The 12,672-nt window shown below is 37.0% G+C and overlaps 1 protein-coding gene across 1 annotated transcript in view; it reads right to left on the reverse strand.

Annotated features, from left to right (window-relative positions):
* Window positions 1-4,089, reverse strand: part of GRPR (gastrin releasing peptide receptor) — a 51,647-nt gene extending 47,558 nt beyond the window's left edge. The window contains exon 1 of the mRNA XM_051984451.1: window positions 3,456-4,089. Within this exon, the coding sequence (XP_051840411.1) occupies window positions 3,456-3,865 (410 nt within the window). The 5' untranslated portion in view covers window positions 3,866-4,089. The remainder of the gene's footprint in view (window positions 1-3,455) is intronic.
* Between the last annotated feature and the right edge of the window lie 8,583 nt (window positions 4,090-12,672).

Here is a 12,672-nt window from a genome sequence, read left to right on the forward strand (position 1 = left end):
ATCGTGATATACAGAATAATAATCAAATCTAATCATCTACAATCATAAAATGTAATCTTCAATAGCTTTATATTGTCTAGAAAACAAAATTCAATATTAATGAACCAACAAGCATTATAAAGTACCTACTATGTGCTTGATACTTTGCTAAGCACAGACAAAAATGAAACATTCCCTTTCCTTAAGCAACTTACATTATATTAGGGAAGACAAACATGTATGTATAAAAGTACATGCAAACTAGCTACACGATAATTATCTTGGGATCTTAGGTCTTTCACAATGTAAAGCCCTTTTATCTGTCTCACTATATATTAACTACTTGTTACCTTCTGCAGTGCCCAATGTATTCCAGCCTTCATACCTTTGCTCATATTTTTTCCATAGTCCTAGAATATTTCCTACTCCATTTCCATTTGTTAAAATCCTAATTGTCCAATAAGGTTAATTAAGTGCATCCCCCTCTAATAAACTTTTGCCAGTCCTTCTGGTTAGTGACAATCATTTTTCTTTTTGGGTCTTATATAGAATGTGGTTTACACACAGAAGTTATCAAGTACCACTTTGCTGAGTTCAGGATCTAGAGTAGGAAGAGAGAAATTCAAATCCTAATCAGATACTTTCTAAGTAAAACACATAACATTTCTCAGTCTCATTTCCTCAAGTATAACATAAGGATACTAATAACCATTTATCTCACAGAGTTGTTCTGAAGGTCAAATGAGATTATGGAAGTAAAACACTTTGCAAACATTAAAATGTTACATTGTTAAGACTGCTATTCATGTCATATATGTGTCACATATGCTTAATTTAGAGTGTAAGCTTCTTGAAAGCTATGTGTTATAAAATTTTATTTTATAAAATCTTTGGTTTTTTTCCCATTTTCTACCACAGTATTTTGCCAATATTAGGCACTAACTAAACACTGTCTGAAATTGAACTTTGTGAAAGATTACATCGGTATATCCTTAGAATCTTCTCTATGGGAGCTAATTTAATTCCCATGATGCAAAGCCAAATAATATGAAATATTAGGAGACTAGTAGCAAACTACTAGTTGAGGCAAACAAGGTTGAGTGACTTGCCTAGGATCACGCAGTTAATTGTCTGGGACTGGATTTAAACTCAGGAAGATGGAATCTTCTTGATTCCAAGTCTAGTGTTCTTTTCACTGTGTTGCCTAGCTACCCTTCATGTATGTGCATACATATATAAATAAGTTCAATAGAATTTATTAGGGGGGAGGGAAGCTAGCCACTGATAAAAATCATTTTAAATATGTGGCATTTGAAAAGCTTTAGAGGAAACTAGGGGTTCTGGGAGATGGAGATAATACAAAATAATAGAAAAAGCACTGAGTTAAAAAGTTTGAAGACCAAAATTCTAATTATGAAGCTACCATTTTCTGCTTGTGTGAACAAATCACTTGACTCAACATAGTATTTAGTATTTGTGAGGTACTGAGGTTTTGTAAGGATAGGGTGTTATGTTCCCCATTAAGAACTGCTAATCAAATGTAACTAGCTAGTTAACTAAATAGCAGTTTAGGAAAAACATTGTGCCAAGCACTGGGATATAAATCTGACTAAATAAGGCAGTGCCTGCCCTCAAGGAGCTGACATTTAATAAGGGATGATTTGCAAGGGAGCTGAAAAAAAAAAAAAAAAAAGGGAAAGCAACATGGTGTGTAGGTAGCCAAGACGTGTTATAGGTACCTGGTTCCAGGTGAGATAACATGAAAACTCACCTGTATTAGCCCTGAGTCCCAGAGATAGAATCCAGGGTTGGAAGAGCAGAGAGAAGATGGCAAACAGGGATGATCTCTGGAATGGAAGCAGTGTGGTGTGGAAATAAAATTTCAAAATATTTACTCTGTAAATAATCTCCATTAACTGCCTTACCAGGCAACTAGTTAATGCAGTGGATAGAGATTCTAGCCTGTAATCAAGAGAATCTGAATTCAAATCCAGCTTTAGATATTTACTACCTGTGTGACACTGGGCAAGTGATTTAATCCTTGTTTGCCTCAGTTTCCCTATCTGTAAAATAAGCTGGGGAAAGAAATGGCGAACCACTCCAGTATTTTTGCCAAAAAAAAAAAAAAAACCAAATGGGGTCAGGAAGAATTGAATTTAGCTAATTGATTAAACCACTTTTTTTTTTTTTTTTTTTTTTTTTTTACAAAAACTCCTTTAAGTTAGTTTCTTAATTTGAGAATATACTGTGAAATTCATGGCACACTGTTTACCATAACTGCCATGCTAGTGATACTCTCAGTGGTTAACCTGACTGGAGTTTCCAAAAAGTGTTTAAAGATAGAGGGAAGCATTCATACACTGTGAAAAATGGAGTTTCTCCCTTAGGCACACAGGGAGGGTGACATGGTGTCCTGGTAAACTTAGGCACATTCCACATTCTGTACTCCTACTGCTTCTCTTTTTTGACCTCAAGACACATTTGAAAGGCTATCTCATTTCTGCTGATGACAAAGTTTGCCATCGTTTGAAACCCTGGAGATCAGCTCAGGGTGATTATACTTTTTGTTCTGTTTCCTTTCCTTCCCTTCGGTTTTGCACAGCAAACAATAAATGAGTAACAAAAAGAGAGCTGCATCAATTCCCTTCCCAAACAGGTGCAAAGTCTCCTCTTCAAGATAGATTAAACTTGTATAACCCTTTTTCAAATATGTAACCTTGTATGAAGTTTCACTACAAAGATATCCACATAGCAGATCTCACTGTGCAAACTATCCAGTCTATCCAAACTCACCCTGGAATTTAGCCATGAGAAAAAGTCAAGCTGTCCAGAAGAAATGAATTCAGAGATCTAGTTTATCTGTGTTCTTAGCTTTATTTAAAAGTATATATTGGAAATGAAAGGACACAAAACCAACTCATCCTTTTTAGTTTTCCCTAAGAATAATATTTTCCTTTTATACATTATGTAGTTTGGAGGATTATTTTGTCTAAAATGTAACCTGTGTCAGGATTGATTAGTTTTACTTGGAGAGGGAGGGAGATTAAAAGGAATGACATATATCTGTTCAACCTATTGTTAAATGCACCTCTCTCTCTCTGTCTCTCTGTGTGTCTCTCTGTCGCTGTCTCTGTCTCTGTCTCGGTCTCTCTCTGTCTCTCTCTCTTTCTGTCTCTCTCTGTCTCTCTCTCTCTTTCTGTCTCTCTCTCTGTCTCTCTCTCTTCTATTTCAAATATCCTTTGGAAGACAGGATATTTACTTGATTCTCCTCCTGATTTACCCCATTACTTATTCCTTGGAAACCTCTTACCAACAAACTTCCAGAATTAAACCTTGAAAAGATAGTCCAATTGTCACCAAGCTCAGGCCCTGGAAACAGTATGAACACAGCAAAGTCGATATTACAGGGAGATGGGAACAGTTAGCAAAAGCACCAAAATTGAAAAGTAATATTGGATTTCCAACATGGTACTTACCTGTCTGCAGAGAGAGCTGTGAGTGTAAAGACTGATACCCCAACTGAAGTGAGCTGGATGAAGGGGATCAGTTTACAACCAATTCTGCCAAAAAGCCACCTGTCTGCCAGATACCTGCTAGCATCCACAGGGGCACATGTGATGAGCAGAAGCAAGTCTCCCAAAGCCAGGCTGGAGATGAACAAGTTAGGCACATTTCTCATAGATTTGACCGTGCAAAAGATCTTGATCAGGGTAATATTGCCAACCAGTCCGATCAGAATAATAAGCCCATACACAACTGGGATGATATACAAGAATCCTGGGTTCAACCAGTCATTCCTCAGAGAGAAGTTTTCACTGTAGTTAGAGAAGTTGCAACTAATAAAGTCTTCTTCCAAATCCATAAGAAAGCATTCCTTTGGTACCATTATTTAAGCCACCCAAGTGTGCTCTTAGATACTGCTTAAGAAGAAATTGTTGTAGTCCAGCCGTTGGTTGCAAGAGAGGCTAAGTTTTATGCTGGACAATTTATCTTCTTTAATAAAAACATCACTAGGCAAGAATCCTCACATACCATGACATTCGAGACATACCAGCCAGGCTTTTGATCCTGAATCTGTTCTGTTCTTCAGATTCATCTAACCAAGCAGATCAATTTGTAAGTTTGTCAAAAATAAAAATAAAATAAAATTCTGAAGAAAGCCCGAATTAGGAAAAAGAGAGAGAGAGAGAGAACATACTCAGAATTCAATCTGGTTAGTTTATCTCTTCTGTACGCTTTTCCAGGTTAAGCACTAGCCTGAGTTTGCCTGATTGCAATTTGCCAGAACTTTTGAATGCTGCTTTCATTCCCCTCCGTCTCACTGACTTTAAAAAAGACAGGTTTAAAGTGAGGAAAAGAAACTGCTTTTGGAAAACCTCGGATCCTATAGGCAGGAGAGAGTGCACGTGATAGCTCTCACCAGCAAAACTGTTCAATAGAACAATTGAAAAGGAAAAGTGGGCTATTTCTAGACTAGAGAATGCCAGCCACCTACTGGACAACTTCTTCACTGCCCAATTCATTGTCCGTTTCCAGAGAAATACAAGCTCTTTGGAGGGAAATCACTATCTTCTTTGATTTATTATAACAGAAGTACCTTCAGTCTCACATTCAGCATGATTGTAGACTGCCTTCCTGAGTTCAGCTATGGAAACTCCCTAGAAGACATTTCTCGAGGGGTCCTGAAGGAAAGCCAAAGCCCACTCATATTCTCTCATTCCATTTCAGTATACTAGAGACTGGAAACATTTTACAAGAGAACTCCAGTAATTCTCTCAAATAAACACGCCAAGCACACCTGTCCCACTCTTTTATCATTCTGTGCATTGCCTGCTATAGCCTTGAGGAAGCTAGGGGCAAAGGACTGCAGATAAGGACTTTGACTCTTTAATAGCTGATATTCTGAAAGCCCAGTAAATGCTTTAAGTCAAAGTGTCTAACAACCCACTTTTATAGTCCTAAAGGAAATTCTCTTTCTTTATTATGAGAGCCCTGAGCTGGGAACCAGATGTAATTTTTTTTTTTTTTTTTTTTTTTGGTGTGTGTGTGTGTGTGTGTGTGTGTGTGTGTGTGTGTGTGTGTGTGTTGAAGGCAATTGGGATTAAGTGACTTGCCCAGTGTCACTGGGCAATTTTCTGATAATTTTCTGGGTAGCTGCTGGTAATTTTCTGAGGTAGCTACTGATGCCAGATGCTGTATCTAAGGGTCACTTAGCTAAACCCCAAGAATCAGATATAAACTTAAGAACAAAAGGATGTGGATTCTCTTATAGAAAAGACAATATATAACCACTGCTCATACTCCTTAAGGGGCTTGATTTCCCTAAGAGTTTTTCTTATCACAACCCTGAGAAATAGGTAGTAGAAATACTATTACCTTCATTTTATAAATGGGAAAAGTGAGGACCAGATATTCTAAGTGATTTCTCTGTAGCCACAAGTTTAATAAAGGGGAATGCAGATGTGCTTGATTCCAAGAGCAGGGCTCAGTCATGCACTACATGTTCCCTAAAAACATACTAATCTACTCTAGCCTGACAAGCACATTATTAATTAGCTTTTTTGTCAGTAAGTTATGCACATGAATGAACTGCATTACCCTGTTTCAATCTTTAGAATTTGTGCAGAACAAACAATCCCCTGAAGTTCTCTAGTAGCCCATCAGTTACTTCTAGGTTCTTGTTAAAGGATTTCAATGGAAAATCTCACTTTCCAGAATCCTGAATTAAAAAGCAACCATAGAAGCAGCAGCAGCAGCAAATTATTGGAGATGCGTCCTGCTTGATATTCTTTGAAGGGAAATGTGTCCATCAGGAAAACACAGACATTACGATCCTGGGAATTTCCAATGTGACATTATAAACACTCAAGCCACAGTTCTGTTGCTCAAATACCCAGAACAAAATCAACAGCTGTTGCCTGCTACGTAAGTACATATCACTTACTGCACTGCCCAGTGTGGGATTGACGCCTCAGTGCCAATAGTCGTCATCAATATTACTGAGCACCCTTGGAAAGGGGAAGGAGGAGGGATAATGAGCGATTAGACACAATTGTTCCTTGCATGATGATGGCTATGTGTCAAATCCTGCTAGGGTCAATCATACCCAGGTGTTTGTTCAGCAGATGACTGAATGGTGACCCTTATGTGACTTCAGCATATGTATAGGATAGAACACACATAAGTAAATGGTTACTATTTTCAAACATAGTGGTTTCAGAGAAGGAAAAACTGATCAAACATCATTCACTCTCTCCTAATCAATGTTGCTTTTGCTTCAGTTTTCATGAATAGTTCAATCATTTCCATCCCTGTAGACAACTGGACTTTGTAGTGGATTTGAAATCAAGGATGAATGTGACTTGGCAGATGGAAAACATGGAAATCATATGAGAAGAAGAGAGCGAGAAGAGGATCATTGAATCACTAATTTAGAGGTGGAAGTCATCTTGGATGCTGTGTGATTCAATTCATAGATAAGGAAACTGAAAACTGGAGATGTTAAATGGTATTTTCAAGATTATACAGGTAGGAACAGAATCAGAATTTCAATCTAGGTCTTCTGACTCTAAAATCAGTGCTTTTTCTATGGTATCATGAAAGAAGTAGAAGGAAGATATTTATCAGCCAAATAATAAATGTATATAGAATATCACTTCTATGTAGAGCATCATGATAAGTACTATGCCAAATATAAAGTATAAGACAAAGTCCCTGCCCAAAAGGTGCTTAAAGTCTAATGGAAGAGGCAGCTAGGTGGAGCAGTGGATAGAGCACCAGTCCTGAATTCAGGAGGACCTGAGTTCAAATCTATCTTAGACACTTAATATTTCCTGGCTGTGTGACCCTGGGCAAGTCACTTAACCCCAATTGCCTCAGCAAAAAAAAAAAAAAAAAAAAAAAAAAAGTTTAATGCATATCACAGTACACTGGCACAGAGAAAAGTTAGCTGATAAGCTGGGCAGTAAACGACAAATGAGAGGGATAATGAATACCACAGAAATTACAAAGGTGGAAGAAATCATTATGATGGAACAAAATGTGGAACAATTTCAGGAAGGTCAGGGTACACAAAATCACAAAAGCACAAAGGGTGCTTGAAACAGATATTGACAAATGAATAGGATTCAGAGAGGAGGTTTCTTATAGGCAGCTAGATGGGACAGCAGATAGAGTACTGGGCCTGGAGTCAGGGATACCCGAGTTAAATCAAGCCTCACACACTTATAAATAGTATTCTCCTAGACAAGCCAATTAATCTTTGCCTCAGTTTTCTCAACTGGGAAGTGGGGATAATAATAGCATCTATTTCCCAAGATGGTTGTGAAGATCAAATGATAATATTTGGAAAGATATAACATAGTGCCTGGAACATAGTAGGCATTTTATAAATGTTTCTTTCCTTCCTTCTCTCCTTCCCTCTTTTCCTTCCTTGTTCCCTCCTTCCCTTTCTTCCTCCCTCCCTTCCTCCATTCCTTCCTTTCTTTCAAAAGCCTTTGGGATGCCTTTAGTGAAGGGAGAGACAGAGACAGAGAGAGAGAGAGAGATAGATAATGGTGGATTTCTTTCCTTTAACCTGTTTTGTGAAGCATTTTTATCAGTGCCTTGAATGAAAACATAGATTTTATGTTTGTCAAATTTGCAAAAGATATAAAATCAAATATTATGTTAATAATATGGATCTGAAAAACTTCAAAGGACTGAAATGTTTTATAGTAATAGAAACAAATGGGAAGTCCTAATCTTGGATTCTTTAAAAAAAAACAACTGTATAAGCACAGGATCAAAATTAATTAATCTGAAAAAGACCTTGAGGATTTCAAAAACAGCAAGGTCAATATAAGATGCTGCTTCTACAAATAATATACAAGGATAACATGCAAAGTTGTTCTGGGACCCGCTCAACCCAGTTTCAAATCGCACTTAGGACTTTTAGTAACTGGGTGATCAGGGACCAATTAATTAATCTTTCTAAGCTTATTTTGTCATCTGTAAAATAAGAATAATAATATCTGTGGGACCTACCTCACAGTATTGCTGTCAGGCTCCGATGAGATAATGTATAGAAAGCACTTTGCCATCTTGAAGTACTAGAGAAATGTCAATTGTTATGATGAACTGCTCCCACATCTAAAATCTCTCTTCTTCTGGGTACGATATTTTAGAAATGCTAGTGAGAAGCCTGAATGCACTTGAGGACAGGGACCAAGAAGGTAAAGGGAATAAAGGCCATGGGACATGAAGAACATTTGATTAAATTGTTTATCTTGGAGAAAAGAAGACTTAGAGGAGAAAGGAATAGCTGTCTTCAAGCATCGAAGGGCTATGACATAGAAGAGGGAGTGGATTTGCTCTTTCTAGCCCTAGAGTACAGAAGTAGAACCAGTACATAGAAGTTATAAAGAGAGTTAACCCACATAAGTCATCAGCATTCTTATGTATCACTAACAAAACCCAACAGTTAGAGTTACAAAAAGAAATTCCATTTAAAGTAACTACTGATTGTATAAAATATTTAGGAATCTATCTGCCAAGGGAAAATCTGAAACTTTATCAGCAAAACTACAAAACACTTTCCACACAAATTAAGTCTGATCTAACCAACTGGAAAAATATTAAATGCTCTTGGATTGGGCAAGCAAATAAAATAAAGAAGACAATACTACCTAAACTAATCTATTTATTTAGCGCTATACCAATCAGACTCCCAAAAAACTATTTTGATGACCTAGAAAAAATAACAACAAAATTCATATGGAAAAACAAAAGGTCAAGAATTTCAAGGGAATTAATGAAAAAAAAAATCAAATGAAGACCAGATCTAAAATTATATTATAAAGCAGCGGTGACTAAAACCATCTGGTATTGGCTAAGAAATAGACTAGTTGATCAATGGAATAGGTTAGGTTCAAAGGACAAAACAGCCAATAACTTTAATAATCTAGTGTTTGACAAACCCAAAGACCCCAGTTTTGGGGATAAGAACACATTATTTGACAAAAATTGCTGGGAAAATTGGAAATTAGTATGGCAGAAACAAGGCATTGACCCACACTTAACACCGTACACCAAGATAAGGTCAAAATGGGTTCATGACCTAGGCATAAAGAATGAGATTATAAATAAATTGGAAGAGCATAGAATAGTTTACCTGTCAGACCTGTGGAAGAGGAAGGGATTTATGACCAAAGAAGAACTAGAGACCACTATTGACCGCAAAATAGAAAATTTTGATTATATCAAATTAAAAAGTTTTTGTACAAACAAAACAAATGCAGACAAGATTAGAAGAGAAACAATAAACTGGGAAAATATTTTTACAGTCAAAGGATCTCATTTCCAAAATATATAGAGAATTGACTCTAATTTATAAGAAATCAAGCCATTCTCCAATTGATAAATGGTCAAAGGATATGAACAGACAATTCTCAGATGAAGAAATTAAAACTATTTATAGCCATATGAAAATATGCTCCAAATCATTATTAATCAGAGAAATGCAAATTAAGACAACTCTGAGATACCACTACACACCTGTCAGATTGGCTAGAATGACAGGGAAAGATAATGCGGAATGTTGGAGGGGATGTGGGAAAACAGGGACACTGATACATTGTTGGTGGAATTGTGAACACATCCAGCCATTCTGGAGAGCAATTTGGAACTATGCTCAAAAAGTTATCAAACTGTGCATATCCTTTGATCCAGCAGTGTTTCTACTGGGCTTATATCCCAAAGAGATACTAAAGAAGGGAAAGGGACTGCCAAAATGTTTGTGGCAGCCCTGTTTGTAGTGTCTAGAAGCTGGAAAATGAAAGGATGCCCATCAATTGGAGAATGGTTGAGTAAATTGTGGTATGTGAATGTTATGGAATATTATTGTTCTGTAAGAAATGACCAGCAGGATGAATACAGAGAGGACTGGTGAGACTTACATGAACTGATGCTAAGTGAAATGAGCAGAACCAGGAGATCATTATATACCTCAACAACAATACTGTATGAGGATGTATTCTGATGGAACTGGATTTCTTCGACAAAGAGATCTAACTCAGTTTCAATTGATCAAGGATGGACAGAAGCAGTTACACCCAAAGAAAGAACACTGGGAAATGAATATAAACTGCTTGCATTTTTGTTTTTCTTCCCCGGTTATTTATACCTTCTGAATCCAATTCTCCCTGTGCAACAAGAGAACTGTTTGGTTCTGCACACATATATTGTATCTAGGATATACTGTAACCTATTTAACATGTATAGGACTGCTTGCCATCTGGGGAGGGGGTGGAGGGAGGGAGGGAAAAAATCGGAACAGAAGCGAGTGCAAGGGATAATTTTGTAAAAAATTATCCAGGCATGGGTTCTGTCAATAAAAAGTAATTTTAAAAAAAGGGAAAAAAAAGAGAGAGAGAGTTTAGAGAGTTGGAGTCAATATGGTGGTAGGAAGCAGTGTTTTGGGTCCTGGTCACAACTTTTGCCATCAGATCTAGAAAATGCACCAGACTAAATCCTATGAGGGAATCTAGAAAAAGGCACAGAAAGCCCTTTGCTCATTCCAGCGCAATCCAGGAATACAGGCAGAAGATTTGGAATGCCAGGGACTGGGTTAGGCTAGAAGCATGTCTTGAGTGGAACATTAAATGCTGTGCATCAAGGCAAGAGGAGGTCTCAGACCCATAAATTCGCACCTTTGGACCAATGCTGGGACATTTCAATGGGGACAGGTGCCAACTGGTAGCTTTGTTGCTTACTATCTTGTTCTGAATCACAGATCCAGGGTGAACTAAAAAGAGGCACCTTCTTCCGCAGGCACCTGCCTTGGGTCCTAGGCTGCATACCAAAAAAGACAGAATTCAGAAGCCAGCAGTAACAAGAGCAATGTGACTCAGTTGTAAGATTCAAAACAGAAGCTCACTCTCATCATCTTATCCAGCCTGCAGAAAAATAACCAAGGCAGGAATCCCAAACCAAAGGGAAGCCACTTTGAACCAACAGAACTTTCTAGTTGGTTCATAAGGGCAGACCCAGGAACTTGAAGAGCTAGTGGGGAGCAAAGAAGGAAGGGAGAGAAGACGTGATGGAAGGAGAGAGCAGCAAGTAGTTGATTACTCCAGTAGTGAGTGATCTCACGTTTCCCATCTGTCCCTGAGATCCTGGGCTAACATAACACTCAGTTCTTCAAGACAACAGTAAAAGGACCAGCTCATTCCTAATATCAAATTCAAAGTCAGGAACTGAGCTGAAGGGGTGGACAAACAAAATAAGAATTCCACTTTAACAAACTATTATTGTGGCCAGGACAATCAATACAAAAACACAGAAGAGAATGACTCCAAATATCTACAAGCAATGGCTCAGAGAAAAACACAGCTTGAACACAAATTCAATTAGAATTTTTAGATGCAATGAAACAAGAGTTTAAAAAAAGTTTAAAAATATTTTTAAGTGGAATGAAAGCACTTGTGGAAAAAAATTGAAAAAGAAATGAGAGCTAGGGAAGAAAGGAATGGAAAGGCAATAAATAGACTGACACAAGAGATTCAAACTCTTGCCTAGGCAACACTCCCTAAATTTGGGTAGGCCAAATAGAAGTCAGTGCCTCTATGATGCAATAAGAAATACTGAGAGGCTAAGTTTGATGGCTAAAAAAATAGAAGAAAATATAGGGTATCTCAGTGAAAACAACTGACTTGGAAAACAAGTTAAAAAGAAGGATAAAAAAGAATAATTAAACTATTCAAATGCTATTGATATAATATGATTTTATGGACTCCTGATTTTAGGGAGGCTTCTATTAAGTCAGTAATTCTAAATTTTCCATCTTTGAAGTCTGCCTCAGGAACCTCCCATGCCCAATCTGTCTGATTCTGAATAGATCCCTCCTCAATCAGATAGCTTCTGGCTTCAGGATGGTTCCAGTCAAGAAATCTCAAAAAAACCAAACCAAAACAAAACAAAAAAAACCTTCCCAGATCTCTCTGAACTTGAGAGAAAAGTAGAAATAAAAAGAATATAGTAGTCACCTTTGGAAAGAAATCCAAAAAATGAAAACTCCTTGGAACATGAAAGCTCACATTCAAAGCTTATAGGTCAAAGGAAAACTATTGCAAACAATCATAAAGAAAGAATTCTAGTACCAATGAGCTACAGTCAGGATTATGCATGATCTGTCAGCCACCAATATAAAAGACAAAAGAATTTAGGATATAATATTACGAAAGGCAAAAGATACAGGCTTAGACCCAAGAATAATTTATCCAGAAAAACTGAGTCCAATGCTATAGAGGGAAAATAGATTTTTAGTGAAATACAGGATTTCCAAACATTCCTGAAGAAAAAACCAAAGCTATGGAGAAGGTTTAAAACTCAAATATAGGTATAAAGAGAATCATAAATATGTAAACATAAAGAAATAATGATAAAAAGTCTAAACAAGGATAAATTGCTTATATTCAGATATTAAAATATCTATCATCATGAGTCACAGAATCCAATTCAGCAATGTCAAAGAATGGTTCTGTTAATTCTTATTGATCTTAAGAAAAGAATGGAAAAAGAATGGGACAAATGGATGAGAATTTATTTGGTTTCCACAGTTATGAAAATTAAATTGGAGAAATGAAACTTAAATTAAAAATCTGAAACCCGCAAGGACATCAAACAATAATTTAGGGTGGAGTTTATCCTTCTTTA

This window comes from Antechinus flavipes, chromosome 3 (assembly GCF_016432865.1).
Source record: "Antechinus flavipes isolate AdamAnt ecotype Samford, QLD, Australia chromosome 3, AdamAnt_v2, whole genome shotgun sequence".
Classification (NCBI taxonomy): domain Eukaryota; kingdom Metazoa; phylum Chordata; class Mammalia; order Dasyuromorphia; family Dasyuridae; genus Antechinus; species Antechinus flavipes.